Genomic DNA, 24,267 nt, shown 5'->3' on the forward strand with positions numbered 1-24,267 from the left:
ATGTTTTTTAGTACTGACATCCTCATCATCCTCATCATCACCATCATCATCACCATCATCATCATCTTCTAATTGCCTAATCATCATCTCTTCATGCTCCCTTTGTCGTGCATTAAATGGATTGAATTCTGCTTGCATTTCTCTAACTCTTTTTTTTTGTTTCAGCATTTCTTTTAAGATTCAAAAGCATTTGATGTCGAACATCAGCAGGACATTTACGACATTGTTCAACTTCTCCTTTAGCTCCAGCTAAATGTTGCTTAAATCGATTAATGCCACCACCCGCAAATACTTTAGCACAATATAAACAAACTAATTTTGTTTTTTTACACCCAACACTAAGTTCAGGAGCTTCTCTACAATGACCCCATGCCAAATCTGTTCTTCCTCTACTACCACTTAACATAGAAATTAAGGTTGAGATGATTGGGCCGTTGAAGGATCACTACTTGGAGTACTACCATCATGTGAAGACATTTTAAGACCTGACATAATTTATATGAGGGAATATAATTTCAAGCCAACTCACTTTGCAATCCATTCATAAATTAACAATGACAGTCCCATAGTTTCCATTCAATGCAAAAGAATTAAAAATAAACAATTTATAACAGTAGAAATAAACATTTTCCCATGTGAATAAAAATAATTTAATCGATAAGCATTATAATCACATCACATGTAACTGGAATAGGTTGTGCTGATATTATAATTTTAAAGATTAGAAAGAAGGACGAGGAGTGGTTATACACACACACACACACACACACACACACACAGAACACTTAATAAAAATAAATAGAACTAGTTGAATTAATATTTATACTCATAAATCTCAAATAAAAAATAAAACAATATAATATGAATTCATAACTAAATTAGAAGCTCGAAAAAAGTTGCTTGAACAATATTATCTATTCTGTAACAAGTAGTGCTATTTATTTTCAGATACAAGGCAGTAGAAAAATCTCAATTTCATCTGGGAGTGCTATCTGGGAGTAAACTGCTTCTAAAAAAGCATTGAATGCTTCTCAATTTATCATAGTTTCCATTTTGTCCACGATTTCCAGAGTAAACTGCTTCTAAACATTTTGACAGAAAAGCAACGAAAACTAAACCTATTTGGGTGTTCAATATCAACCTCATTCAAGCTACAAACCGTGGACAAAAACTAAACCTAACAGATTAACATTCAAGCTACAAATCACAGATTAACATTCAAGCTACAAACCGTGGACAAAAACTAAACCTAACAGATTAACATTCAAGCTTTAACCACAATTATTTATGCTTCAAAAGTCCCAAGTCTAACAGTCTAACAGAGACAAAAAGAATGAAAGAAATAGCAGTTGAAAACTTGAAATACTGACCGGAAGAGGCAGCCGGGCTGCAACTGGATCAACGAGACTGGATCAACGAAGATTGAAAGAACTGCAAGTTCAACAGCAAAATGTTTGTTTGAATTTGATCAACGAAGGTTGAGATGACTGAATCAACAGCAAAATGATGCCCAGAAGTCCAGAACTGCAAGTTCAACACGGCCAAGAATAAAGAAAAGAGAGAGTGAAAGAAGAAGATTTGTGAACAGAAACAAGAAACTAACCTTTTGCGCAGTGAAACAACAATGATCAAGACGTCTTCGGTCTTCTGCTCTCCTCTGCTCCTCAGCTCATCGATTGAAAATTTGAAATTGATGCGTTTTGTTAATTAGGTTTCATTGTTCTTCGTCGTTTTGAAATTGCTCTGTAGTCTGTAATTAAAATGCCCAATTCTGCTTCATTGTTCTTCGTCGTTTTGGCCTCTAAAACAAAGGCCAAAACGACGTCGTTTAACATCAATCAGGCTAAAAAAAATAGACCGGGTCTCACCCGGGTTTGACCGGGTGGACCGGGTCCCGGGTCGACCCTCCGGGTCGACCGAGTTTCGCCGGGTCAATTCCCGAGCGGGTTTTTGCCTTCACCCGGACCGGTCCCAGGTCGACCCGCCGGGCCGGTCCGGGTCTGAAAACTATGCTTTACATACTTGACTTCAACTTTCTTGTTTGTAATGCAATCTCGTAAGTAATGAAATATTGTGTTAATGTGCTTACTTTTGTCATGAAACACAGGATTCTTTGCTAAAGCAATGGCTGATGAGTTGTCCATATAAATTTTTATAGGCTTCTCTCATGCCATTTGCAACTCTTTTAATCATCTTTTTAGCCATATAGAATGACAAACACATGTTGTAGTAACTACATATTCAACTTTATAAGTTGATAATGTGAATATGTGTTGTTTTTTCGAACTAAATATGAATGTTGTGTCTCCCACGTAGAAAACAAAACATGTAGTGCTCTTTCTATCATCTATATCTTCAGCCCAATCATTATCAATATAACTCATAAGTTCAAAGCTATTAGAATATTCATATAACAAGTTAAAATCAACGATACCTTTGATATATAGAAGAATTCGCTTCAAAGCTTTGAAATATGTTATAGGTGGTGTCTCCATAAACCTACTCATAAGCCTTACTCTAAAAAGAATATCTGGGCGGGTGAATGTCATGTATCTCAAACTCCCAACTAGGCTCTTGAATGTTGTAGAGTTTATCTTTTCTCCTTCATCGTTCTTTGACATCACTCCACACTCAACTGTAGTATTCACTTTGTACAATCCTCCATTTTGAAATTCGTGAAAATCTCTTTTGCAAACTTCTCTTGATTTACAAAGAATCTATCTGAGTGTGTTTGGTATTGTGGTTGTGGTTTGAAAAAAACTGTTTTATAAAAAGTACTTTTAGTTGAGGTTGGTTTGGAAAAATATATGTTTGGTTAAAACTATGGTTGAAATTGAGGTTGAACAAAAGTAGTTTAATGTGTTTGGTTAAGAATACTTTTTAAATTGAGGTTATATATATATATATATATATATATATATATATGATTTTAAATTTAAATATTGTAGATTTAGTTACTACTATTACATCATGAAATAAATAATACTTTATATAATTTTTTTTATTCCATTAAACTATCTACAATTCCATTACGTACAAAATTCATCCGACAAGAACTACAGTTTCCATGATTTTTTGAGCGTGCAATAAAATTAGGTAAAATATTATCAGGAATAAAATTAAGATTACAGTGCGAGTAAATTTAATTTACTCTAAACTAGTTTTTCAAATAAAAAAATTACTGTTCACGTTCACGTGAACAGTGCGAGTGAATAAAATTTCACTCGCACTGTTCACTTTAATGAACAGTGCAGAGAAGAAAAGCAGCCGAGAGCTGCTTCGTTTTTTACTGTGTTTTAAACGCAAAACTCAATGGGCCCCATCAGAAATAAATTGCGTTTTTGTGTTTACCAAACAGGTGCTTTGCTGTGGTTGCTTCAAACGCAGAAGCAACCATGCAAACAAACGAACTCTTGATCTCAATTTTTAAGTAATATGTCATAAGAGCAATATTTTATTAGGTTCCTGAATGTCATACACGTAGCAGAAATGATAAAACAAAATTATCTGGGAGTCCCTAGGATCCCGTTAGACAAATCTAGATTTGTTTAGAGATTTATTACCTGAAGATCTGATCTTATTCAACTTATTCAACTTTGAATAATTCTTTAAAGGTTAGGTTGTCACAAACCACAAGTCATCCAATTATCCGGCTAACAACGGTGTTCCACATGAACCACCAAAGAGAAATCTTCTAAATCTCTATTTAGGAGAGAGAGATTGTTATGCATAGAGTGCTAGCTCTCTATACTATGACTTACATAGTTTTTCTGTCTAACAAACAATAACTACTAAATAAGAGGTATAACTTATTATATATAGGAAAATCTGAAAAACTCTATAAATTGGTAAAATATGAATTTGCCCATGAATAATATCCATATATTAATTCAGATAATTTTAGAAATTAACTCAATCAAGTCCTTACTTGATTTTTCTAGGTCTAGAAATATAATCCATGTATTAATTATATTCTAGTCCTTAATTTTTAAAATACATTTTAATCAAGTTATATGCAATTAAACCATTCCAGTTTAATTTCTCACTAATGGTTCTTAATGCATGTGACTTATTAGATTTCTAATATGTTGGTCTAAATATAAATTCTAATTCTAATTAAATAGAATTAAATAAATTAAACAAGTTAATTTATTATCAATTAAATAATCGATTTATTTATATTTGAATATCAGGTGCATCATTTGGCAACGTGTCATTATCGCTCAAATATTAAAAAAATCATTATTGATTTGATTTAATCTTGATATTAAAAGAATCTCTATAAACATCAAGGTTGTAATTGTCTAGCAATCAATCTTCTTATACCAAATCTTTGTAGAGCAATGCAACTATATCCCTCATACGTCAACAATATTTCTATTCTTCACCAATCACATCCATCAATTCTATCTAAATAAACATTCTGTTCAAACATTTCAATTCCACTCTTACATCCAAATATGCAAACATAATACATTTAAAAACCATGCGAAAGCTCTAGAATTTAATTATCAACTAAATTTTTATTTAAAAACAAAAAATTAATCATAGAAAAGAAAAGGTTAATTTAAACTCAAAATTTTGAAAAGGTGGAATTCCATATACAGAAAAAGTTAAGGTTTGTAGTTGAAAAAATAAGTAAACAAAAATAAAAATATTTGAATCCCATTTACCTACAAGCTGGAAGCCTGGAACCAGTCGACAATTGCTTCCTTTCCAACTGATTAAATTATTATCTAATCAACTTGCTCGTCCACTTGCGCTTTACCTCGTGATATGGTCATTCTACTCTCAATCTGTCGGGTCCTCTTGAAATTTATTTTCTATCAAAACTGCAATGTGGGACAAAACAGGCGTGAAGGAAATATTAACTCTGAATAGCGACATATATCAAATCAGTAGTTATGAAACTGGTCGGCCCTCCACTTGATTCCTGATAGGCTGCTATCAGCTAGACAATATATCCTTTTCCAAGCAGTGCATCAATTTGAGCTGCAACATGTTGGTGGGGTTGCCTAGCTATAACATATAGTTAATGCCTTTTTATATCTTAGGTCTTTGGTTAATGGGTTCGTCAAATCATGATTTACAGAATAATTAAGAGAAAATGTTCAGTCTTTGTTTGTTAATCACGCGCGTCTAATTTGCTTTAGTTCATACACGCAAACAGGAGTAGGTTAGCTTTAAAAACGTTTCTTCCTGGAAATTTAACTAAACTTCTCTTCAGTTGATCTCTTTGAAGCGAAAGAATGATTCTCTCTATACAATAGCTAGCGTCTTGGCGAATACATGGTGAAAGATCATTAGGCCCTTTGGTTAACTGGTAGAGTTATTTCCTATGTCGCTCTCTCTTTTATCATTATTTGTTTGTTCTTTGCAGTCATTTACGTTGTTTTGGAGTCTTGATAATCTTTCCATGAAGATTTTTTTTTCCTTGGCGCAGCGGGCTGTTAATGAATAGTGGAGGAATTTGATGTAAAACATTCATATCAGATTTCAAAAGCGCAGTACTGTTGCATGTTGAAAATGTATTATCCTTTTATAATTCTATACTACTTTTTGAAGTTGGAATTCAGTGTAAATTTTTACACTCGGATATTCATGTCCTTTTTAATTCGGGTTTTAGTATCTAAAATTGTGTGCTTATTGTTTCAGGATATTCATCTTGATCTTCACCAAAACTCTCCACGTACGCTCACTTGTGCCAACTTTTGTATTATGGCGTCAAGCTCTTCCGCCGTTACTCCTCTATGGAAGTATGATGTGTTCCTTAGTTTTAGAGGTGCTGACGTCCGCCATAACTTCCTTAGACATCTTTATGATGCTCTAGATCAAAATGAAATCGAAACATTTATCGACTACAAACTTGGTGCTGGAGAAGAGATCTCACGGATCCTCTTGGAAAAAATCGAACAATCAAATGTTTCAATCGTCATTTTCTCCAAAAACTATGCAGATTCTCCTTGGTGTTTGGAAGAACTGGAGAAGATCCTCGAATGCAGGCAAACGTTACAGCAAATTGTTATACCAGTATTTTACCATGTTGATCCAACCCATGTCCGAGAGCTGAGTAACAGTTATGGAAATGCACTTTCCGAGCATCAGAAAAAAATCAGTTCAGACAAGGTGGACAATTGGAAACGTGTTTTGATCGAAATAGCTGATCTAGAAGGCTGGCATTTTAATGACACTAAGTAAGTTATTACCTTTAATTTCTTTTTTCTTTATTTTCACTCCTTGTTTGATATCAGTATAAGCATCATTTATTTGACAATGTCACGGGTGATGTAGAATGACAATGACGTGTTTTTCTCCTTCATGGAGGCATTGAAAAAGCAAAAAGTTTTGGATTTAATTATAAAATTATTATTAAAATTTAGGAGTTGTAATTTATTATTATAATTATTAGTAAATTAGTGGCTTGTTAGAGTCCAGGTAAGAGGTTGGTTGTGTAAGGGGAAAACACATCATTTCCAGTACACCCTACCTGAGTTAAGCTGTATTGTTGTTTGATTATTTTTTTATGTCAACTTTCTATTCTTTTTTCTAAGATCTAAGACAAATCTTTTTTCATGAGAGAGTCTTTATCTTATTAAGTTAAATCCTAACTGCTCTAAGATCTAAATTTTAGCATCGTATTTATTTATTTATTTATAATTTTTGTTTTTGTATCTTTAATATCTGATCATATACTTTACTGTGTAGTTTTACACTCTCAAGTATTAAAATCTACAACTAAACCTTAACACTTTAAATATAAAGTGAACAAAATGATTGATGAAGGGCTTTTAATATTTTGACCAAACCCCAATCGTAAACTGATTACGATACCTATTTTTCATTTTAAAACATGAGAAAGATGTATTTTTTTTTGTTTTTTTTATCAAAATATACTTGGAAATTTTTTAGGATTTGACCGTATGCATGATAACAAAACATTTTTTGTTTCTTTATTGGTTTTTTGGAAAGAGGAAATTAATTAAAAAAAATTTGAGATTTTTTTTTAATTTTCAAATTTTTTTGAAAATATTTCAGAGAAAACCGGGTATTTCAATACCGAATCTATATCTTACAGTGTAAGTATACAGCCTGATATTATACAAAATTGGTAGAAAAACATGCGTGAAAATCACAAATATTTTGAAATGACCATTGGAATCGTTTGGAATTTTTTTTGTTTTTTTATATTATTATTATTATATTGGGTTGGGCCTGACCCAACCAACTAGGTCAGACCCAGCCGGGTCAGGTTGGACCAACCGGTAGCCAAACAAACTGCCCCTTTTTTTTTACTAAGCTAAACACGGCCCAACCATTTGGGCTGGATCCAGCCCAAACTCGAATGGTCACTGGCCCAACCTAGTGAAAAGGAATGTAAGAGCCATGGGGTTTTTAGGAGGTGAAAAGGAAGGGAAAACTTGCCTTGCCGAAGAAGGAATGTTGCTAGTTGCGTTTTTAGTGGTGTAAGAAAGACCGAGGAGTGGTTAGTGGTGGCGCTGGCAGCGAAGGTGCAGTGAAAGAAGAGGAAGAAGAGGTGTCGGGGAGAAGAAAAATGGAAACTAGGGAAATGACTGATTTTTTTTCCAGACTTTGGCTTCTGATTTCTCCTCTCCAGGCCATGGAATCCACCTTTATTTTGTCTTCAATGGTGCCAAATTTTAGCCATTGATTCGACTCGGAAGGATCTTAACCGTTGGCTCAAGGTTGTCATCATGGCCTGGAAAAGTTACTGCAAAGGGGCTGGTCGGGTTGGCCACTTTAAGGTGGTGCCACAACTGTTGTGGCTTTAATCGACCAGAAAGGACCACACTTGGGTGTGGTTAGATGTCAAGTCATAGTTTGCGTGCAAGTTTTGTCATTTGGTGGAGAGATAAGACATTAAATGCCTTGAGAAAGAGGCCACTCAAATAGCTTTTTCTGACTTAAATGGAGAAGAAGATGAACAATCACGAGACGACATGTCGTCTGGTCCCTTTTTTTACTGTTCAAAACGACACCGTTTTGGATATTTTAGAGTTTAATAAACAAGTTATTAAATCCTAAAATGCATGAAAATACATATTCTTGAATTTTTGTATGGAGATATGATATGATATTTTTTATATTTTTGAGAGACTTGTCCATATGCAAATTAAAATAGAAATTGTATTTTTGAAGAAAAGATTTTTTGTTGTTTTTTTGTGTAGAAGAGAATCGATTTGTTTAATATTGAAAAAGCACCTCGCGTGTAGGTCACAATTCCAATACTAAATATGAAAGGGTGAAAACAAAAGTGGAGGAATCAAAATTGATTTGCAAAATTGTCATCGAACTTTTAAAAATTTGACTAAAGCCACGTTCAACGAAACACAATAATATGTTTTAAATCGAACAATATATCAATTTAAAACAAATTATTTACTATTCAAAATTTGACTTAAAAGCAAGCAAACACCGAACATTCACACCGATTTTAATAATGTCACATGCTTCATTCAAATTTCATGCTAATTCAAATAAACCAAACACTGACACCAAAACAAACTCATACGTTAATATTAACGTTCACAAAGCAATCATAACCCATAAAATAAATCCATAATTCAACGCAATGAATCAAATTATTTCGAAATCCAAACACAAATCAAACCAAATTAACAGTACAAAAAAGTCCAAATATTATACAAAACAATAAACATTTAGTTCCAAAATTCATAATATTTTAGCAATGTGTCCAAGAATGGTTTGAGTTCATAAATCGACCTTTTGAGGCGTTTAGTGTATACGAGAATTACTGGGATTATTGTTGGCACGTGGATTCACACATCGCCACTACTGGAGGATGGCTGGCTACTGGATCTGAAACTCCTCTCTCTCCTATTCACTCCAATGGAGGTGTTCCTTCTAGTTCTTCGATGAGAGAGATGTGGCCTCCCAAAGCTCTAGTCCCCCTTTTCCTTTCTTTCTCCCTAGGCCAGTGGTGAAGATCAATGTTTTTTCTTCTCTATTTCAGGACTAAAAGGTTGTTGGCGTGACTGGGTTTCTGCTTTAGTTAATGGCAGTGACGGGTTGTTGTGTTGATGACCATAATTGGAATCAAAAGAGAGGGGAAAACATGATTGTGGATGGTGGCTTTGTCGTGGATATGGTGGTGGGTAAAGGCTGTTGGATCTGTGGATGTTGCCACATATGGGCTGGAGTGGAGGAGCTATGGTGGCTAGTGAGCATGGATTTACTTACATGAATGTCTATGTATGCTCTTGGTAGTCTATTAAGTGAGAAGGGTAAGCATTGCTGATGGTTTGATGGTGATGGGTTTTTGTGCTAGTATTTAGAGGTTGGTGTGGGTTGAATGGTTTGCTAGGATTTGGTGGGAGGCTTCAGTTGGTAAGGAGGGAAGGTTGTTGGTTATGAAACCAAAACTGGAGCTTGTGGGCTATGATGTGGAGGTAGGGGCATTGGTGATGAAGGGCGCCTGGTGGGATAACTGATGATGGGGAAAGATGGTGGATTTGTTCTGTGTTTTTTTTAATATGGTTCAATTGTTTTTTTAATAAAGAAGTGGAGGGACGTGACAGGAGGGAGGGATGGTTTGGTTAAGCAAATGAGGTGAGGGTGGAGGATGGCTGAGGCTTTTTTGTGTAGGTGGTAGTGGGTCTGTGTAGAGGGAATAGATCTAGTGTTTTTTTTATGGCCCCCCCTTTTTGTGTGTATATGAACACCTATTTATAGGTGAAAATTTTTTCCTTCTTCCCCAATTGCTTGGTCCAACATTTGTATTTTGATTTTTTTAAAAAAAAGAGCAATATTAACATTGACTCAATAAGAAAAATCAATGATTTTAAAAATAACGCATTAAAAGCCCAACGTATTGAAAAAACATTTGAAATTTGAATCCTTTTAAGGCAATGCTGAAAATGTTGAAAACAATGCAAATATATCAAGAACATACTTTTTGGGTTTTCGTTGTTTTTTGCTATTGTTTTTCAAAAATACTTCAAAAATGGGTAGCAGCAATTCTCTCAAAGAAATTCAAGTTCACTAAGGAAGCAAGGGATCAAAATCCTTTCCCTTATTCAAATCAAATCAAGTAAGGGATCAAAATCATTTCCTTCATCAAATAAAATCAAGTTAAGATCTCACATGGTTAAAACTTTTAGACTCATGTTAATACTATTTGTCTTCATTAAATCAAGCCAAATTTAAAATCTCACATTGTTAAAGCTTGCTTGTTTGAATACTCTTTGTCTTCATCAAATAGAATCAAATTAAGATCTCACATGGTTAAATATTTCAAGCTCATGTGGATATTCTTCATCTTCATCAAATAAAATCAAGTTAAGATATCACACGGTTAAAGCTTTTAGGCTCGTGTGAATATTCTTCATCTTTATTAAATAAAATCAAGTTAAAATCTCATACAATTAAAGCTTTCAAGCTCGCGTAAATATCTTTTCCATCTAAGTAAGATTCAGATCTGACTATTAATCATTGGATTTGTGCACATAAAGAGCATCTCAAGAGAGTTTTCACCTATTACCTGTAATCAAATTCATTATTATAATTGTTTCACCATTAATTTAATGTATTTTTAATACATAGAATTTTATGTGTACAGAACCTTCTAAAATACCTTTGAGTTTTATGTGATTGTTTCCACTTACTATGTTTATTTGTTATACATGTTTCCCAGGAAAGAGTCTGAACTAGTCCAGGAAATTGTTGATTACATTAGGAAGGAGCTAAAACCTTTATCCTCAAGCAATTTTGGTAACTTGGTTGAAATTGGTTCATGTATTGGAAAGGTTGATGATAATGAATATTTCATGTAACCAATCGGTTGGTTACACGTAACACTAAATTTATTCACTTAAAACGTATTTATTTTTAATAAAGGCTTTATTTATCTTTAATATTCAATTATATCTGATTAACGAATCTAATGTTTGATTAATGAATTTAGAGTAAAGATAAAGCTTGTTGAACAAAAAATGTTTGCATAAAAAATTATAAAGTTATTATTATTATGAGATTTCTATTGCATCAAAACGTTATTCCCAAATATTCCTAGTCAATGTTCTATTAAGATTGTATATTAATTAGAATTATTGATACTAATGCATATTATGTTCTTTTCTTTATGAAATGAAGCAACTACTCTAATAAACTAAGGTATGAGGGATACCTTAAACTAATATGGAGGTGCTTGTCAGATAATATATATATTGAATTGACTCTTATAGAATTCTATATGGAGAAATCACTTATTTTTATAAAAACGCTCACGTGAAATTTGTGTAAGTGATCCTTAGAGTAGAGATCATTAAGTTATCTTATATAGAGAGTGTTATGCTTTGATTAACCACACGTTATCATAATCAAGGGTAAAAAACGGGTAGATATTGTGTATAGCATAAACTATATAAAGGTATTTAAGTAATCAAGAAAGGATTCATCACCCTAAATGAATTAGAAAAAATATTATATCTATTATCAAATAGTATTGATTGTGAAATCTTTGACCGGGGTGGAATGATATTTGAAAAGAGTTTCAAATCTTATTTAAAGAATTAATAACTATAGCGTTGAGAACTAAAATAATTTAACAAAGCAGACATACTTCATAATATAATGTCTAAATTGAAATATTCTTAATGAATGAATAATAATTACATTGAGAAACTGATCACTAAAAAGTTAAGTCAAACAACTTATGACTTTTTTAATACTTGAAGGATCATGATAAGTTGTTAGACATTATCTTGATCGTCAAATATAAATCAATCAATTGTTGAATTGGTGATAAATTAAATTGTTTAATTTATTTAATTCTATTTTATTTAGTATTATGATTTATATTTGGGTCAACTTATTAGGGAACCTAATAGGTCACTCACATGAGAGTCATTGGTAAGAAATTAAAATGAGATAATTAATCAAATATGACTTGATTTGAAATAAGTTTTAGAAATTAAGGACTAAAATGTAATTAATTCAGTAGATTACACTTCTATAACTAGAAACAATCAAGTAAGAAATTGATTGAATCAATTTATAAAATCATCTTAAAATAATATATGTAATATTATTTAATGGGTAAATTGATATTGTTTTCATTTATATGGTTTTTAGGTTTTTCTATAAATAGAATATTATGCCTTTTATTTTTTACACAGTATATGACAATACAAGACAATATAATTCAAAAACACTTAAACACAAAAGAAAATATCTAGCACTCTAAGGTATAGCAATCCCTATCTCCTACAAGGGTTTAAAAGATTTCTTACTAGTAGTTCGTGTGGATTGTCGTTAGAGGTCGGACACTTGGAAGACTTGTGGTTTGCGACAACCTATCCTTAAAGCAATTATTCAAAGTAAAAAATAATATTTAATCTTCAGTTAATATATATAACCCTAAAGAACTCTAGATTTATCTAATAAGATCCTTGGAACTCCTGAAAATTTTAAATTTATCATTTTCATTGCGACTACGCGTTCCAGGGATCCCAAGTGTGGAGTCGTTACCATGCATTGGATCACCAGCTGTACGTACGATATGAATTTGGGGTATGGGTGGTATAGGCAAGTCAACACACGTTGAAGCTTTATTTAACCAAATCTCTTCTCAATTTGTAGGTAAATGTTTTCTTTGAAATGTTATAGAAAAATTAGAAAAGCATACAATAGTTACTTTACAAGATGGAATATTTCTTTTTTAAGTATTAAAGAAAACATATTTCAACAGAGGCACTTTCATCTTATCCCATCATATTAAGAAAGTGCTCTAGAAGATGCATCCTAATTTAAGAGGCGTTATGCATCCTAATTTGGAGTTTTGTTATCAACATTTTCATGTGTATTTAAGTGGACCACAAAATCAATAAAAGATGTGCTTCATGTTGTTACTCATCTTTGACCTAAAAAAAATCAAGAAAAGAAAAAAATACAAAAAGAAAATACAAAAATACAAAAGAATACATATGAAGAAAGCCAGAAGATTGCCCATATTAGTGGTGATGGACCAAAATGACAAGAGGAAAAGTTGGTGACCCAATTTTGATTTATAAAAGACCCATTCGGTGAAAATATTTTTTTAGGGTAAAGAAATACAAATTTAGGATGACTAAGGACTCAATGAGAATTTTGGAAGGTTTAATCAATTTTATTGAGGACTTGATTACAGGGAAAATTAGTTTTTTTGAGTAAATTCGGGTGTTAATTTGAAGAAATTGAAGTCTAGGGACTGAAATTAGACTTTGAAAAGTTTAATTGGTCAAAGTAGGGGCTTAATTGTAAAAAAAATAAAGTTTAATAGCCAATTAAAGGTTTGATTGAAGAAATTAAAAACTAAGGACCAAATCGTAAAAGGCGTGAGACTTCAAGGGCCAAATTGTAGAAAATTAAAAGTTTGATAGTCAATTAAAGGTCCAAATGTACAAATCTAAAAAAGGGCCAAGATGAAAATGGCGTTAAACTTTGGAGTTGATGATTGAGTTTGATAGGGATGAAATTGCATTAAATTAAGAGTTGATAAGACTATTACAGGTGTAATTTTAAAGCAATTAGAAGAATAAGGACTAAAGTAAAATATGTCAGATCCCAATTTAAAAACCTTAACTTCTAGGGATTCAATCTTGATGACGCATCATTCACCTACTGTTCATCTCCTTCCCTGGCAGTTTTGGATGATTGATTTGGCACCTTCTAAAAGCTTGTTTTGGAGTTCTAGCCTCCAAATAACATGAGGTTTTTTACAAATGGAAAAAGAACATCCCCTCTACAACTTTGTTTACATGAAATTAGATGTTTACATCTCAATTCTTCCATAGAAGTCTCCAACACCTTATCCCTGATCAACCATCACTATAGTTTTAGATTCTGGGCTGATCGGGTTGACATCTTTGAATAAATGAATGTGAAGCTACAAACTTTCAAATTAAGCAAGATTTGATCGAAACAAAAGGTATAGACCTCCTCTACCAACTTCATATGGTTTCTAATGATGTTTACATTGTAATTGCTCCAGTAAGCCTCAACAGTGGTCAACCAAGTCAACCTAGACTGTGACACCCATTTTTCAAAAGCCATCAATTTTTTTGTATGCTCACAGTTAAAGCTTGTCAAATGGTTCTTATCAATGACTTTAAACCTTCATCTCAAACATCTAATTTTGGACTTTTCTTCCTCAAAAATTGAATTTTCCTTGTCAACAGGACTCTCACCAGTTAAAAATATATTGTCAAATTTCAATTCTTGTATTTTTGAACCTCCTTAACCAATTTTGACCCTTTTTCAGCATTCCAGCATCCTTTTCTCGCTCCTATTATTTTTTGGATTTCTTCCGAATATTTTTTTATATATATTTTTTTGTATTTTTTTTTATAGGAACCCAAAAATAGGTAACAACATATATCACCATGTAAGAAGGCATTGTGCAAGACAGGTCTGGCCCAGGCCCGCATGGTTGTTGGCTCAGCCTGACAACCATGCTAATTAATTATATTGCATGCAGAACGAGAATTCGTTATGCATGAAGCAATCCTGTTGCAACGAGGAGAGGGGCGACACTACTTGGAGTCGAGGTGCCGAGCTGGAGGTCTGGCTAGTCATGACGGGGAGGGGTTGACGTGAGGTTGGTGGCAGCGTTGATTGAGGAGTTGGCGGCCAGCGTCAGTGGCTGGTCTTTATAGTTCGATGTCTTTTGCAGGTTGGTTCTTTACTGCGGATTTTTTCAATTTAACCCCTAATTGACCCCAAAACTTTAATTATCTTGTGCTTTTGCCCCTGATTTCAATCAATTGATTTGGTGAAAATTAAATTTGGTCTCCTAAAATTCCGATCTTCTCAATTAAACTCAAATTGGGCTCCCAAACTTAATTTTTCACAAATTAAACCCCTAATAAAATTAATTTGACTCATTTAAAGAATAATTAAGTTATTGCACCTAATCAAATCCTTCAATCAAATTCAAATTAATTCTTAAACATAATTAAAATTTAATTTGGCCCATGATAAAATTAAATTGGCTTATTAAAAATTTAATTACGTTCGTAGACTTAATTTTTATGTAGATTTATCTAATAATCATTTAATTTGACCTTGACTCTACATTATTCGTCCAACAATGAGCTTAATTTGAAATCCTCACAACCAGTCTTTATTTTATTTTTTTTATTTTTGAAAGAAAAAAGATGAATTTGAGAAATAACTTAAAAATAAATTATGAATCTCTCATGCCTTTTAGTATATTTATTATGTGTGTTGGATGAAGCTCATTGTCGATCCATTTGATATGCAACTTGTATTAATGGAAATAATAATAAAAATATATGTTACATAGATGATAAATCATTTATATAGATGACGATGATATATTTTTCAAGTATTTTAAAACCCATACCACAAGCCTTGCATTCTCTTAACGTTTGGAAAATGTAAACTTCCAATCTACATTACTTCACATTACACCAAGCTAGTACTTATGCATTTGTTGCAGCTCCTTCTGTATTTGTGCTTCAATTGAGAGTTTCTTGGAGAAAAAAGAAAAAGAAAAAAGAAATCGATGCTCCATTAATGGACTACAGAAACCAAGTAGAGATTGCATTGAACAAGTGAAATAAATTGCAACTTAAGAATTGAAACAATATAGTAATATAATAAAGCTTTATAACCTCAATTCCAGATTTGCCTATCAAAGTTAAAACTTTTGGATACTTTCAGTAATAGAAAAGTATTTTTTTAGTTTTTATTTTTTAATAAAAATTAATAAAAATTATTTGTTGAAAACAGATAATACTTTTTTCATTAAAGAAAGAAATATATTAAATTATAAATATTTTTCATTAAAAAAATCAAAGTCATCTTAATATTTTTTACTTATGATAATATATTTGAAAAATATTTACTCTATTTCATGAGAATGTTATACTTGTTAATTTAAAAAAATATATATTTTATATTATATTTATAATAAAATAAATAAATTTATGATACTAACTAAATATGAAAATAATTTTAATAATTTACATTGATAAAAATTACTTGTATATAAAATAAAAATAATGTATTATAAATTATAGATAACCTCTAAAACATGTCTTTGTGATTCAAAAAAAAATATAAAACTACTAAAAAAACAAGTTTTTGTTTTTGTTGAAAAATATTGTATTTGAATATAAAGTTCTAGTTTTTCCTTTTTCTGATCTTATTTTTCTAAAAAATTAGGGTATCAAATAGTTCCTATAATTTTTTAACATGTCAAAACACTCCAATTTCATGAAAGTTTTTTTGCAAAATCTCATGTATTTTTAACCAAACAAATCTAACAATTTTAATTAAAAAAAATCAAACCAAAACACAATTATTTCTTTAAATAATCATAGCCCATTAAATTTTAAACACTCAGCCCATTCAAATTAATTTTGTTAGCCCAATAGAATGCTTTATAATCTCAAACCAAGTGGTTTTACCTATGGATCTCCCCGCTCTGTTTCGTGCTGCTGCTCCTCCCAGCATTCCCCCTCTTCACTCCGCTCCATCCCCAAGGTACGAACCACACACTGTCTCTCTCTCTAGCAATTCTTCAAACAGATTGCGGGCTTGCTGATTTTCTTGTTTTTCTCTACTTCTTTTATATTACGTTGTTGATTCTTGTATTTTTTTTGCAGGAGTAATTACGTTATTGAGAAAGACAATAATATTGCCATTGAAGGTAGGAATCTAAACTTCTCAATCAAAACAAGGAAAGGGGATTTAGTTCCCATTCTTAAGGACTGTTCTCTTAGTATTCCATCTGGGCAGCTTTGGATGCTTCTTGGACCTAATGGGTGTGGAAAATCTACCCTTTTGAAGGTAACTTCAACTTTTACTTCGTTCATTCAAAAAGGTTAAATTTTGGGTTTTAAGATGCTGAAGAAGGAAAGAGATGATGGGTTTTCTATATTGTGAATTAGACAGATTCTGGCTGGTCTTTTGAACCCAACTAGTGGAACCTTGTATCTGAAAAGGCCTAAGAGCTTTGTTTTTCAGAATCCAGACCATCAGGTTAGTTTTTTCCTCCTTTAAAACTAGTATACATGCTGATTTTGTTCCTTTCTCTGAGCGCTTTAGAAGAGACTTTCTGTTATTTTACATGGAAGAACTTGTATAATACCTGTCATTGATGTTTGCTTCAAATATATTTTTTTCCCTTTCATTTCTTGATTTCTGAGGTATTTACACCATTTTATTTGGTGACAAAGCTGGATTAGCTCTGCAACATTGTTTCTTTAGAAAATGATTATCTAATGATGATCTATTACTGCTGTTGTCAATCCCATTTCCTACTACTTCATAGAGCCTCTAATTGTGTATCCTACCTCTTATTTCGACAATTGCCTTTTTTGTTATTAATCCACCAAGGGAAAACATTTTAAAAGTTTTTCTTTCTAAAAATAATTCCCCAAAAGATCCTGTGTGGAGGTTAACATTAGTTTCTTGTTTAGAGAAATATAAATGTTAAACTAAAGCTACTATCTGCCAGTCATTTTTTGTTGATATGCCGGGTTATAATATGTCTGAAAGCCACAACACAAGGACCACACTGTTTATAATTTGCGCCAATCCTAGTTATATTTTTGTTTTAATTTTGACTGGTTTGGCATGCCTGCTCCCTTTATAATATGTGGTTTTGTTTCTCATGTTATGCGCTATATTTTTAGTGAAAATAAACTTTCTGTCACTATCTTGCCCTCTTTTTCTGGCTAGCAAGGAAGATAGAAGAAAAATAAATGGTAGAAGAAAATTTGAATATTCTTCTTCTGTTTGTCACCATGAAAGAACATTGGAGGACAAAAATTTAGAAATAAACAGTCTGTCTCATTGTCAAAATTTTCACCCATCCATAAAAATCTGTTGTCAAATTCTTCACGCATCCATAATAATCTATCTTAAATTTTGACATCTTTTGAGAAAGTTTGTTGCACCGTCGTGGTGGAGCGGCGACCCTCGATTGATTTTGGTTTTTTTGTTTTGTGAATAAAAGAGTCGCCACCTAGTATTATGGTTACTAGGAACCCTAACTGGTCTTTCAGAGATTCTAAGGTAAGGGACTGGTTGCGTAAAGGGAAGGTATTAACACCCCTAGTATGCTATACCTAAGGTAAGCTGCTTGGTGTTTGGTTTGCCTTCTAATTGCTATGGTGTTGGTGTTCTCTTAAATAGGTTTCCTAGGATAGGTTTGCTATGATGAATGGATTTGGGTTTAAAGTCTAAAAGCAAGAACTCTTGGCCAATATGGATCATAACTTTAGATATGTCTATAAAGTACCAAGGAGAACCGATGCAAATCTCTTGAAATCTGTGTTTGATTCAAACTAAATTTATTATGATAGAAATCGAAGGAGATTCCATGTGCTTTAAAAGCTTATTTTTCCCTTAGTATTTCAAGAGTTTACGACTCGTAAATCACAAGGAGGAATGACAAAAATTTAGAAATCTAAGGAAATCCAGGGCGCTTTAAAAGCCTATTTTTGCCTTAGTGTTTCATACTCTCACGACTCGTAAACCGTGGGGTCAAAAATTGAAATGTCCTCAATTAAATCAAGGCTTCTTTCAAGGATGTATGATGACTTATTATTCCTATAAAATTATTCTGGATATTTACCACTTATGGTTTCTTTATCCAAATATTAACAGTGAATAATAACAAGTTATTCCCAATAATATTTTGGATATCCATCCCTTTGGGATTTTTTTATCCAAACATTAACAGTGAATAATAGATGAATTCCCCCCAAAATAAGATTTTTATATTTTTTGAAATATTGACCAATACCCTTTGGAGTTTTACAAACATGTTGTAAAATCCAGAATGCAAGAAAATAATTTTTTTGTTGTGTTTAAAAAATCCATGCAAAAACATGTTTTCGAAACTTTAAATGTTTGTTTTTTTTATATAAAAAAAAAAACGTTAGGGTATTGACCATATGCAACATAGAAGAAAACATTTTTTATATTTTTTTTGTCAAAAACACAAGCATCACAGTAAATCGCAATTAAAGACAAAAAAAAAAAACACGCACACACATCACTTTTACTATGCTCCACTCACACATTATTTTTACATGATACAAAATACCATAAATTCAAAACAAATCTAACGACATAATATACAATTCAGAAATTGCAAAATAGACCCCAAAATATTCAGGAATTGCAGAGGAAGACTTTTGGCAATGCAGGAACAGTGGCGACGCGTGGTTCTCACCCACCACCGTCATTGGCGGCGTGTGGGTTCACGCGCTGCTGCAAGAAACTCCACAGGACGGGCGATCTGGAATGGCTTCCCCCCTCTTCACTTTCCTGCTGGCGGTGAGGTTCCCCATCACCTGCAAAAAGGATAAAAACACACAAATAGCAGTTGATTTTATTTCTTCTTTTTTCAGATCTGTTTCGATCTCTTTTGGATCTGCTTCACTGCAGGTCTGTTTCTTTTGTTCGTCTTCTTCTCCTTTGTTCCATGTACTGGCGGCAAGGAGGAGGAACGGACGAGAGAGGGGTGTCGCTGCTGGAGGCGGTGAACTAGGTCTGCTGGAGATGCTAGCCTGTGGGTTGCTGCCGTTTGCGGCTGCTGAAGCGGCTATGGTCGGCGCGATCTGGAGAGAAGGAATGCTGGAGGTTGGTGTTCACGATATGTGTGGGGAAGAGCTGGGGACGACTGTTGGTTTGGTCTCCAGTGAGGACAACATTGATGTGGTTGACAGTGAAATGGGTCGGTGGAGACGGGGAATGGCTCTGCCCGTTCCCTGGTTGGGGGAGATGAGGTTGTTCTGTGGGGGAAGCCTGTGCTGACGAGGAAAATGGAGGGGCTCGGGTTTTGTTCTGTTTGGGAGAGAATGCCAGAGGAAGAAGGGGGGAAGGTGGCTTCAGTTGATTCTGGTGAGGGAAATCAGAGAGCTAGAGTCAGGGGGGGCTCTCAGGTGCGCAGGGGAAGAAAGCCAAAAATCCCTAAGGGCCGCGGCGGCTCATCTTGGTCGGGAGAGAAAATTAGGTTCAGGGTTTTGTTGTCGCCCTCATTTTTATCTTAAAATTGTTCCTCTGTAAATTTTCTCCTCCTTTTGCATATGGCTGGAGGTTCACTTATATAGAAATCTCTACACGTGCTATTCAAGGAAATATTGCAATAATTATTTTTTATCTAAGGATTTGTTGGTGCTGGTTATAAAAGATAATAATTATTGCAATATTTCCTTGAATAACACGTGTAGAGATTTATATATAAGTGAACCTCAAGCCATATGCAAAAGGAGGAGAAAATTTACAGAGGAACAATTTTATGTTAAAAAATGAGGGCAACCACAAAACCCTAAACCTAATTTTCTCTCCTGGCCAAGAGGAGTCGCCGCTCTCCCTTAGGGATTTTTTGTTGTCTTTAATTGCGATTAACTGTGATGCTTGTGTTTTTGACAAAAAAAAAAAATATAAAAAATGTTTTCTTCTATGTTGCATATGGTCAATACCCTAACGTTTTTTTTTATATAAAAAAAACAAACATTTAAAGTTTCGAAAACATGTTTTTGCATGGATTTTTTAAACACAACAAAAAAATTATTTTCTTGCATTCTGGATTTTACAACATGTTTGTAAAACTCCAAAGGGTATTGGTCAATATTTCAAAAAATATAAAAATCTTATTTTGGGGGGAATTCATCTATTATTCACTGTTAATGTTTGGATAAAAAAATCCCAAAGGGATGGATATCCAAAATATTATTGGGAATAACTTGTTATTATTCACTGTTAATATTTGGATAAAGAAACCATAAGTGGTAAATATCCAGAATAATTTTATAGGAATAATAAGTCATCATACATCCTTGAAAGAAGCCTTGATTATAATTGAAGACATTTCAATTTTTGACCCCACGGTTTACAAGTCGTGAGAGTATGAAACATTAAGGCAAAAATAGGCTTTTAAAGCGCCCTGAATTTCCTTAGATTTCTAAATTTTTGTCATTCTTCCTTGTGATTTACGAGTCGTAAACTCTTGAAATACTAAGGGAAAAATAAGCTTTTAAAGAACATGGAATCTCCTTCGATTTCTATCATAATAAATTTAGTTTGAATCAAACACAGATTTCAAGAGACTTGCATCGGTTCTCTTTGACACTTTATAGACATATCTAAAGGTATGATCCATATTGGCCAAGAGTTCTTGCTTTTAGACTTTAAACCCAAATCCATTCATCATAGCAAACCTATCCTAGGAAACCTATTTAAAAGAACACCAACACCATAGTAATTACAAGGCAAACCAAACACCAAGCAGCTTACCTTAGGTATAGCGTACTAGGGGTGTTAATACCTTCCCTTTGCGCAACCAGTCCCTTATCTTAGAATCTCTGAAAGACCAGTTAGGGTTCTTAGTGACCATAATACTAGGTGGCGACTCTCTTATTCACAAAACCGAAATCAATCAAGGGTCGCCGCGCTCCGCCGCAAGGGTGCGACAAGGTTCATAAGCACACTTTTTGACATATTTGCCAAGTTCTTTCTTTTGTACATCAAACAGAAGAAATGAGAAGAGATATTCTCCCTATTGTCATTAATCAAAGGAGTTTTTCTTCTGCAAGATGCATAGCATCAAAAAATTTATTGGGAAGTGACTAAAAACATTCAATCTGGCAGTAGAATGAAATTTCTTCTCAAATTCATTTACTCATTATAGCTCCTTTTTTTGTAATTTTATCAAGGGCACTTTTCCTATCAGCTTCTGTTAGTGTTGGTTCACTGTAAAGTACTGCAAGAATTCATTTTGATCGGTTTCCACTTTCCACTTAAAGATAACTCAGTTTAATATGAAAAGTTATGCAATTTCATGAGCTACATGATTTAATAGTGTCAAATATGCTTTACATTGCCATCTCTTGAATATCCTTCCATAAAAATGTAGTTACTTTATTGCTGGATTTTATATTATCTCTATGACCTGCTTTCCAGCAGACAACAAAAAAACTTTGTGCCAATATTTGCATTTCTGATTTTGTTCTTTAACATATTTTTTATTGTACCCTTGCAATTCTGCCTTTAAAGTTAATGCGTAACTACAAAATTATGAAAAATGAGATCTGGTACTTACAAAATTTGATAAAGGCAACATCCTTTTTAACTGCAGGTTGTGATGCCTACAGTCGAAGCTGATGTATCATTTGGCCTTGGGAAGTTGAACCTGACTGAGGATGAAGTTAAGTGCACGGTGTCAAAAGCTTTGGATGCTGTGGGAATGTCTGCCTACATGCAAGTAGGGTCATGAACCATATAACTTTCAAGACATATCTTAACTACATGTTTCTTGCATAATCACCTTCTTCTGCCCTCATCAGAGGCCAGTTCAAACTCTCAGCGGCGGTCAGAAACAAAGGGTTGCGATTGCTGGTGCTCTAGCTGAAGCATGTAAAGTGCTCTTATTGGATGAGCTAACAACATTCTTAGATGAAACTGATCAGGTATATTAGTTGCTGTGCAATTTAGCTGTTTTGATGATTGATGATGTCAGATAATAACAGAGATGAAGCAGTCAGGTAGGAATTGGCATTTAACATTGTAGATGTAGGTTCTTTCAGAGTAGGGTAGGTGAGGCGGTGTTGTCTGTTAGCATCACCACCTCAAGGAAGGATTGGTGCAAAGAGTGTAGTGGACAATCTTGACAAATGTGAATGTTGTTGTAGGCGAGGACCTTATTAGTACTAGTAGTAATGGAGGATTTGACTGAACATTTCCAGTGATGAGGACTGATGCTTTCTACTACTACTACTACTACTCAAATGGAGAGTGTCCTAGGAATATTTGGGGAGTACAATAACATAGCATGTGAGGTTTTAGAGTGAAGCTCTCAAGGAATGCAGAAGGATCCTTAATGAGGTAATGAATGGCAGTGGTAAGATACTTCGCCATTCAGATCTTGCTAAGCCTCTAGCATGCCAATGGTAAGATAGGTGTCATGCATCTAAAATTATCATCGCTACATTCTCAAGCTCTTTCAAGAGAAGTTAATGAATGTCACCTTGGGCCAACCTTATTAGACTGCTTTGAGGTCACCAAGTCATATGAATATTTCCTAATCTTTAGGCTAACAGGATGCTGAGGGAGACTTAGTTTGGTGGGCTTAGAGAGGGACCTATTAAAGTTGCCCGAGTTGACATGAACCTTTCTTGAATGAGCTTTGATAACGTAAGGACACATGGTGCCTATCCTACCATTGACACACCTGGCTTGACCTCTACAGTCGGGTATCATCCCTGCCACTATAAATAATCCGTCTAGTTTGTTCTAACTCTTCCTTTACATGAGAGCTCTCTCCAATCTCACACTTTCTCTCTCTACATTACCTTTTTTGGCTAATTATTCCTCTGGGCTGTTGTGCTCCACAAATTTTACTAGGAAACACCCCCTTAGGTTAGTAGCCAACATCATTCCTAATCATTGGGTATATTTAGTCGCTTCACCTATTTCTAGTACCAAGTTCTCACCCGCTACAACATTCTCATCTGTTAAGACTTCCTGCTTCTCTTCTCACACCTCTCCCAACTGCACCAATTTCCTAATGCAGCATTACAAGATACTTCACCAGGTCTACTTTGAAAGAACCTGCGTCTACAAACCGCTATATATCTATGTGCGATGTTTAAGCTTAGTTGCTGAAAGCTTGATGTGATGGGCACTCTATTAGCTTGACATCAAATATTTTGCTTTCGCTTCTTCAAGTACATGTCTTGTCTGGAGAGATGCATATCAAAGAAAGCAGCTAAATCACCTTAATGCTTGAACTCCATTTATGTTTGGCAGCAAGCTCTGATTTTTTTATTTTTTTTGTGAAAATTATTATACATTTTAAACAAGAAATAGTGCTTATTGAAATATTGATTGCTAGGTTGGTGTGATCAAAGCCGTAAAGAACTCCTTGAATGCATCTGATGATGTTACGGCTCTATGGGTGACCCATCGATTGGAAGAACTTGAATATGCAGACGGTGCTTTATACATGGAAAATGGGAAGGTTGTCAAGCAGGGTGATGGATCAAGCATAATGAATTTCATCGAAGCCAGACAATCCTCTTACATCAACCGAATCAATTCTTGAGGATATTCTTTTAAATTCCTTTCTTTGGTTCCTAACAATTCTCTTGTTTATGATCTCAGATCCTAGTTATCTACAAATATACCGATTGCCCCAGTTCTCTTGTCCTGTTTTTTTATGGAACACCAAGCATGGTAATAAGCAATCCTGAAACAAGTTCCAACCATCAA

At 33.7% G+C, this 24,267-nt stretch overlaps 2 protein-coding genes across 4 annotated transcripts; both read left to right on the forward strand.

Moving 5' to 3' along the window:
- Positions 1 to 5,032: 5,032 nt before the first annotated feature.
- Positions 5,033 to 10,892, forward strand: LOC7466836 (disease resistance protein RPV1). 2 transcript variants are annotated; one of them, XM_006382800.3, is made up of 4 exons: positions 5,033 to 5,323; positions 5,444 to 5,528; positions 5,656 to 6,194; positions 10,673 to 10,892. In XM_006382800.3, exons 3-4 carry the CDS (start codon positions 5,719 to 5,721, stop codon positions 10,809 to 10,811), a joined length of 615 nt encoding a protein of 204 aa, XP_006382862.2. In that variant the 5' UTR covers positions 5,033 to 5,323; positions 5,444 to 5,528; positions 5,656 to 5,718; the 3' UTR covers positions 10,812 to 10,892. The 2 variants fall into 2 exon arrangements, with proteins under 2 accessions (XP_006382862.2, XP_002306243.2); XM_002306207.4 differs by lacking the exon at positions 5,444 to 5,528 and having other exon boundaries at positions 5,039 to 5,323.
- A 5,488-nt stretch (positions 10,893 to 16,380) lies between these two features.
- Positions 16,381 to 24,267, forward strand: LOC7466837 (ABC transporter I family member 10). 2 transcript variants are annotated; one of them, XM_002306208.4, is made up of 6 exons: positions 16,381 to 16,527; positions 16,650 to 16,833; positions 16,939 to 17,025; positions 22,136 to 22,261; positions 22,344 to 22,466; positions 23,891 to 24,267. In XM_002306208.4, the coding sequence occupies exons 1-6, from the start codon at positions 16,454 to 16,456 to the stop codon at positions 24,098 to 24,100; spliced, it is 804 nt and encodes a 267-aa protein (XP_002306244.3). In that variant the 5' UTR covers positions 16,381 to 16,453; the 3' UTR covers positions 24,101 to 24,267. The 2 variants fall into 2 exon arrangements, with proteins under 2 accessions (XP_002306244.3, XP_024456537.1); XM_024600769.2 differs by lacking the exon at positions 23,891 to 24,267 and adding an exon at positions 22,689 to 23,890.

The sequence above is a fragment of the Populus trichocarpa genome, chromosome 5 (genome assembly GCF_000002775.5).
Source record: "Populus trichocarpa isolate Nisqually-1 chromosome 5, P.trichocarpa_v4.1, whole genome shotgun sequence".
Classification (NCBI taxonomy): domain Eukaryota; kingdom Viridiplantae; phylum Streptophyta; class Magnoliopsida; order Malpighiales; family Salicaceae; genus Populus; species Populus trichocarpa.

Excerpts from the sequence above, each read along its gene's own strand:
- LOC7466837 (XM_002306208.4), top strand. The coding sequence starts at position 16,454 with ATGGATCTCCCCGCTCTGTTTCGTGCTGCTGCTCCTCCCAGCATTCCC. Across the intron at positions 16,834-16,938 it reads GAAAATCTACCCTTTTGAAG|ATTCTGGCTGGTCTTTTGAA; the intron begins GTAACTTCAACT and ends TGAATTAGACAG. Across the intron at positions 17,026-22,135 it reads TTCAGAATCCAGACCATCAG|GTTGTGATGCCTACAGTCGA; the intron begins GTTAGTTTTTTC and ends TTTTAACTGCAG.
- LOC7466836 (XM_006382800.3), top strand. The coding sequence starts at position 5,719 with ATGGCGTCAAGCTCTTCCGCCGTTACTCCTCTATGGAAGTATGATGTG. Across the intron at positions 6,195-10,672 it reads TGGCATTTTAATGACACTAA|GAAAGAGTCTGAACTAGTCC; the intron begins GTAAGTTATTAC and ends CATGTTTCCCAG.